The sequence below is a fragment of the Sinocyclocheilus anshuiensis genome, unplaced genomic scaffold (genome assembly GCF_001515605.1).
Source record: "Sinocyclocheilus anshuiensis isolate Anshui unplaced genomic scaffold, SAMN03320099.WGS_v1.1 scaffold846, whole genome shotgun sequence".
In the NCBI taxonomy this organism is placed as follows: Eukaryota; Metazoa; Chordata; class Actinopteri; order Cypriniformes; family Cyprinidae; genus Sinocyclocheilus; species Sinocyclocheilus anshuiensis.
This window is the reverse complement of record NW_015540906.1, coordinates 657,845-663,595: the sequence shown is the minus strand read 5'-3', so window position 1 is coordinate 663,595 and position 5,751 is coordinate 657,845. Positions and strand designations below refer to the sequence as shown.

Sequence of the window (5,751 nt, the reverse complement as noted above, 5' to 3'; positions counted from 1 at the left end):
ACATGTTTGGCAATCTCAGAAGCTAAATCGACACAGTAGCCTTCATACTTGTCATTGCCTTCCAGATGCATGTGGTTTTTCTTGTACATCACATATGGAGCTTCCTGTTAATCAAACACATGCTCTTTTATTACCATCTTAGCTTATTGCTTTCATTGTCTGGTGTCACAGGCACCAGAGTCCACCGACAGCTTATCAGTCACAGGCATGCAGGCATGCTGGGATATCATGACTGTGCATTCATACCCACCCATTCTCTCACACACATAATCCACCAAACTGGAACACATACAAGAGGAACGACTGAAGCAGCAGACGGGGGATTGAGGGACATTGATCCACATGTGGCCACAGTCAGACCAAACAGGTAATTTCTAAGGCCCTCTTTACACCTGGTATTAACATCCATCTCAGGTGATCCAATCACAGGTTGCCAACTGAGACAAATTGTTGTCTACACCTGAAGTACAGTCTGAGAGTTCAAGTCTGGATCTCGTGCTCTTGGTCTTGAGACCTCAAGAAATCACATGAATGTTTCCATGTCTTAAGCCTGAGACACAGGATTTTCGGCTGTCCCAGACGAAAGATTGGCATTGTGAAACAATCGTGGCGATTTCTGTGATCGTGGCTCCTAAATGGTCATCCTTTGTCGAACAGTGAGAGAGGTTCAAAGATGGCCGTTGTCACGGTCTTGCGACCAAAGATAGCCTGCGATCATTTTCTGACAGTGTCAGAAATTCAGCATGCTCATCGCATGCTGTGTTTGCTGCTACGACCCACGTTTACTGACCAGTCAATAAAAAAGTGACATGAAATCAACGCGACATGGCGCTAAAACACAAAACTACTTACCTCAAGCTCTTATGCATTCCTCTATTGCTGCTTTCACTTTTTTCCCAATATACATAAAAACTACAACTGCTAAAATGCGATTCATCATGATTTTTGTTTACCACTAGCACATGCCGATGACATTTTATTCTTCTATAGTAACATGCGTTGTAGCCTACGAGTCAATAGGTGTCATCATCGTACAGTCTACACACGTCATACCCAAGTTTATTAGATCCATGTCGCACAGTGTGATTTGTAGTGATCTTATAGGAGTTCTTATAGGAGTTCAAGCACACTTATTACTGGTGATAATCAACTTAATCTCTAGTTGCCACGGTATCTTTTAAAATACAAAGAATTTGCAAGAAACTCATGGCTTTGAGTGGCTGCCTAGCTACTATATACAGTGGCATAGTGTTTTGAAATGAATGCTGCAATACATTCCTTCTTGGTTCGGGCCACTGTCCTGCAGAGCTCCATCCCTAATCAAAAATGCAGCTGAAAAATCTAACCCAGGGGTGCACAATCCTGTTCCTAGAGATCTACCTTCCTGCAGAGCTCATTTCCAGCCCTGCTTCAGCACTCCTGTCATAATTATCAAGTGTTCCTGAAGATCATAATTAGCTGGTTCAGGTGTGTTTGATCAAGGTTGAAGCTGAGCTTTGCAGGAAGGTAGATCTCCAGGAACAGGAGTGGGCAATCCTGATCTAACCTATGTCTTCAGGATTGCCTGAAAATTACAGCCAGGCGGGTTTGATTAGGGATGGAACTAAACTCTGCAGGACAGTGACCATCCAGGGGTGCGTTTCCCTGGTCACAAGTTCCGTCGTTACCAATAGAGTTCAGTGGAACTAATGACCAGTTATCTAACGATGGATTTGAGAAACGAACCCCAGGACTAAAGTTGCCCAATGCCTGCTCTAGAATTATTGTTCTGGGACTGGGTCTTGGATCTTGGTCTAGATCTGGGCTCTGGCATTAGTCTGGATCTAGATTTGGAAGGGCCTTGGAATTAACATGCATCTTCAGTAACCACTTGTGATTTATCACAAACATCACTGTAGCATGGCGAGTGGCTGTCATGTGCATCCCTGACCACCTCTGATGCATCTCTGGACTCTGTTTACCTACATTTAGCACTGTCCACTTGGGCTCAAAACACTGGAGATGGATGATATCAGATGTAAACAGGGTCTGAGACCATTAAACAACATTGGAGACAAATCAAAGTAGGTTTGATTCTGCTTCTCTCTCTCTCTCTCTCTCTCTCTCTCACTCACACACACACACACACACATCCACACACACACGGCCGTGGTGCAATATCCCAGGGGTCTGAAATGCATTGGCAGTTGAGGGTGAGAGATGAGGTAGGCAAGAACTCAAAGTAGGTTTGATTCTGCTTCTCTCTCTCTCTCTCTCTCTCTCTCTCTCACTCACACACACACACACACACATCCACACACACACGGCCGTGGTGCAATATCCCAGGGGTCTGAAATGCATTGGCAGTTGAGGGTGAGAGGTGAGGTAGGCAAGAACGTATGAAGTGAGAAGGAATCCGATTCATGAAGTAAATGGCAGTGACTGCAGAGGAATCATAGTGTTGATTCTGTTCAGACACATTCAAGCACATTGCACCTATATGCGACAGAAGCCTTCATCATTCCAACAGACAGAACACTGTAGCCCTGCTAAAAAGACCAGCTTATACCAGCATAAATTTTGGGCTGGTTTATGCTGGGTATTGCTGGTTAGGTGTCTACTGCTGTTTCGGTCTAGCTGTTGGACCAGCACAGGTCAACTAGCATGACCGTTTTAGTGATATTGGCTGATTTACAGGTTTAGCTATATAAACAGCCTGGTGGGAACACCAGCAGCATACCAGCGTGCCATGCTGGGGACCAGCATCCAAAAACACAATATATGGTCTTTTCAGTAGGGAAACAAACCAAAGCAAAAACAAAGCCATTGTTAGGATCCAAACTCAAAAGCACTTTGTCGACAAACAGAATTGAACAAAGAAAATTGCACAAGCTGGTTTTACCCTCTCTTTCGCCCCCCATTTCAAACATTGCGGCAGCGGCTTGCTTTTTTAAGCACATCATTATTACCAAACAATATGGCTTCTCGCAGAGAGAACGCATCCCATTAGAGTCAGAGACAATTAGGGTGCCAGTGGGTTAGCAATGGTTTGTTTGTTCTGTTCTGCATGTATCCTCTCACCTCATCCTTTGTCCGATTGTTTTCCTCCTGAATCCCTCTGATGGAATAACCGACAGCTGCTGGTTTAATTGCTCACATTCAAGTCATTTGAAAGACTGACCTTGGTTTTTGGTGAAATAAAACAATTACGAGTGATTGTTGTTTTACACGGGAAGATGTCGTGAGCATTGATTTGAATTCCTCAGAGATGCATGTTGGCCTTGCCAATTGGAGGCTGATGCTAAAGCTAATGTCATTAACGGAAGGAGATGAAGTGATACGTCAGCACCGAGCAGTCCTCCGGTCAATGTAAAGTGGATCTGTGCAGGGGCCTCATACCTGGCCTCGCTCAAATACGCTTTAACTTTGCCGGGGGCAAACCATCGAACCCTTCATTGTCGCGGTAAGCGTTAGCTTGCTGTTGTAGCTCATGTGTCATTGACCATTTACTTGATGAGTGGAAACAAGTCTTACCTACATATGCATTGTATGTCTACTTGATGATGTCAATGTAAAACCATCATACCTAATGCCGTTATTGTGATGTCACTGCTACGACAGGCCACTGATATATGGAAAATCAAAATGCTTTAACACCCACACGGATACAGTTGAAACACTCATGCGCCGCGTTTCCTCGCGTTCGACTGTTTCAACGTGTAATGAGTGGATGGAAAGCAACACAAAAGAAATGTACTTCTACCCGCCCAGGACAGAATGTATCAATCTAGGAGTCAACACCATGACCCTGATGGGCAGAATATGCGACACGTTTAAAACGTCATGGAGCGTGTACCATAATAGTAGTGACCACAATTGTTCGGTTTTCCACTGAGGAATCGTTGGTGTACTGCTGATCCATTATATTAACAAAGCGCTCAAACTCGTTCCAGTATCCGATCTGCAAAGGGAAAACATTCGCGTTACTATCAAACAGCAGACATTTTTACTGCATTAACGCTAACTACCAACCCCCCCCAGCCCTTCTGTTCGGCTAAGGAGGCTGTTGTGGATGTGTACTCTCATAAGACTGTGTTCATTAAAAAAGTATTAGGTCGCCGTGCTGCGGCTGTTATTGCCTGGAGTTAAACAAAAAAGGCAAATTCTTGGCTGACATTTGTTAAATAGAAAAAAATGGTTATGGTGGAATTTTCAGGGATGCAGAAGCTGGAAGTTACTCTTGGATGTAATTATGCTCAACAAAAACTAAACTCGGTTAGGTTTGAATGATTTATGCATTCTGTTATCACAAGAGCGCGCTGTATGTTTCCTCTTCGCTATATGCTGGAGTTGTTTAGCGGTTGAGTGGCATGTGTCATAACCGTTAGCATAGCACTAGCCACTAGGGCATCACTGAGGTGACATTGCAGAGGGGTCCGACACAGTCTTGTACATCACTTCTGACAGCCACTGTCAGTGCACTTCTCCTTACCAACACTGACCCCATCTAACCTTAGGCTAAACTACTCTCATCCGTGGCGATTGTTGCTGGAATGCTGTGTTACAAAGGGCAGTTTCTATTAGCTCACAAGAAAGCTGATGCATACTGGTTATGTTGATTCAAGCTGCTGTAAGTGGTAGGTAGTAAACTGTTTTAAATGGGGACAGTGGCTTTAAAGATGAATACAGTTTGATGAGCACAGTTTTATTTTCTGTGATGTATTTCTTATGGAAATTAAAAATTAAGACATATTGAAGGTCTTGTCCAGCTACATCTTTTTGGAACCAATTAAGGCAAATACTTTTTTTTTCATGCATCATGCACTATTGTGAAGTCTTTCTTTCTTTCTTTCTTTCTTTCTTTCTTTCTTTCTTTTCATCACTGAGCTAGAAATATCCCTTCAGTAACACTTACACACACCAGACTTCACAGTCTTCTTTCTATCTATATTCTGAAGGTTTTTACAGATGGTTTGCTCATATATCATTTGCTTGATTTATATAACGTTATTGCTATGGGCGAAAATGTATTTATTTTTCTGGCTGTTGACAGTATTTTCAGATTTATGGAGTGATAAAAAGAGATCCAAAATCCTCTCTTTAAAAACATTTAACTCTTACACAGCAAGTCAACAAAATGAAACAAGAATTTTGAGCCATGCTCAACAATGTTCAGATTTCTGTTCTGCAAATGTACGCATATTAGTGCTTTTTTAAGTAGATAATGCTTCATTTACATATTTAAACATAACATTTCAGAAGATTTGTAAAACAAAATGTAATAATGTACTTTTATTAATTAACTGGGGAGGTTTTTATTCAATTTACCTGTGATGTCTTGACTTAATTGTTGCTAAGTCAAGTGCAAGATGAGTCACCAGTATTTTTGGTCTATTTTCTCTATTGAGAATAACTATACATTTTAAATGTGTATGTCTGTTTTTTTTTTTTCTCGGACTTTAAGTAAACTAGCATATACATATCGAAATGTATCCCGGTTTGAGTTCTTACACTGACTTTTCAAAGCTTACCCAACAAATGGACAGATTTACTGATGACTTACTCTTCTTGGGCCCCCTGTTTTCATTTCATAAACATCAATAGTGTAGTTTGATCTGCGACCAAAGCTGTCAAACTGGATATTGCCAGTCATCCCTTGCACCTGGACCTGCCAGAAACGACAACACAAAGAAACGTCTCAGGTTACTTATGTAACCATGGTTCCCTGAGTAGGGAACGAGACACTGCGTCCTCTAGGGGTCGCTATGGGGA

General features: G+C 42.2%; 1 protein-coding gene across 1 annotated transcript in view; it reads right to left on the bottom strand.

Moving 5' to 3' along the window:
* LOC107689141 (glutamate receptor 3-like) overlaps positions 1 to 5,751 on the bottom strand; it is a 140,766-nt gene that overhangs the window by 36,329 nt on the left and 98,686 nt on the right. Inside the window, exons 8-9 of the mRNA XM_016487054.1 lie at positions 5,543 to 5,647; positions 3,836 to 3,940 (exon numbers count right to left, since the gene is read on the bottom strand). Coding sequence (XP_016342540.1) covers positions 3,836 to 3,940; positions 5,543 to 5,647 — 210 coding nt within the window. The remainder of the gene's footprint in view (positions 1 to 3,835; positions 3,941 to 5,542; positions 5,648 to 5,751) is intronic.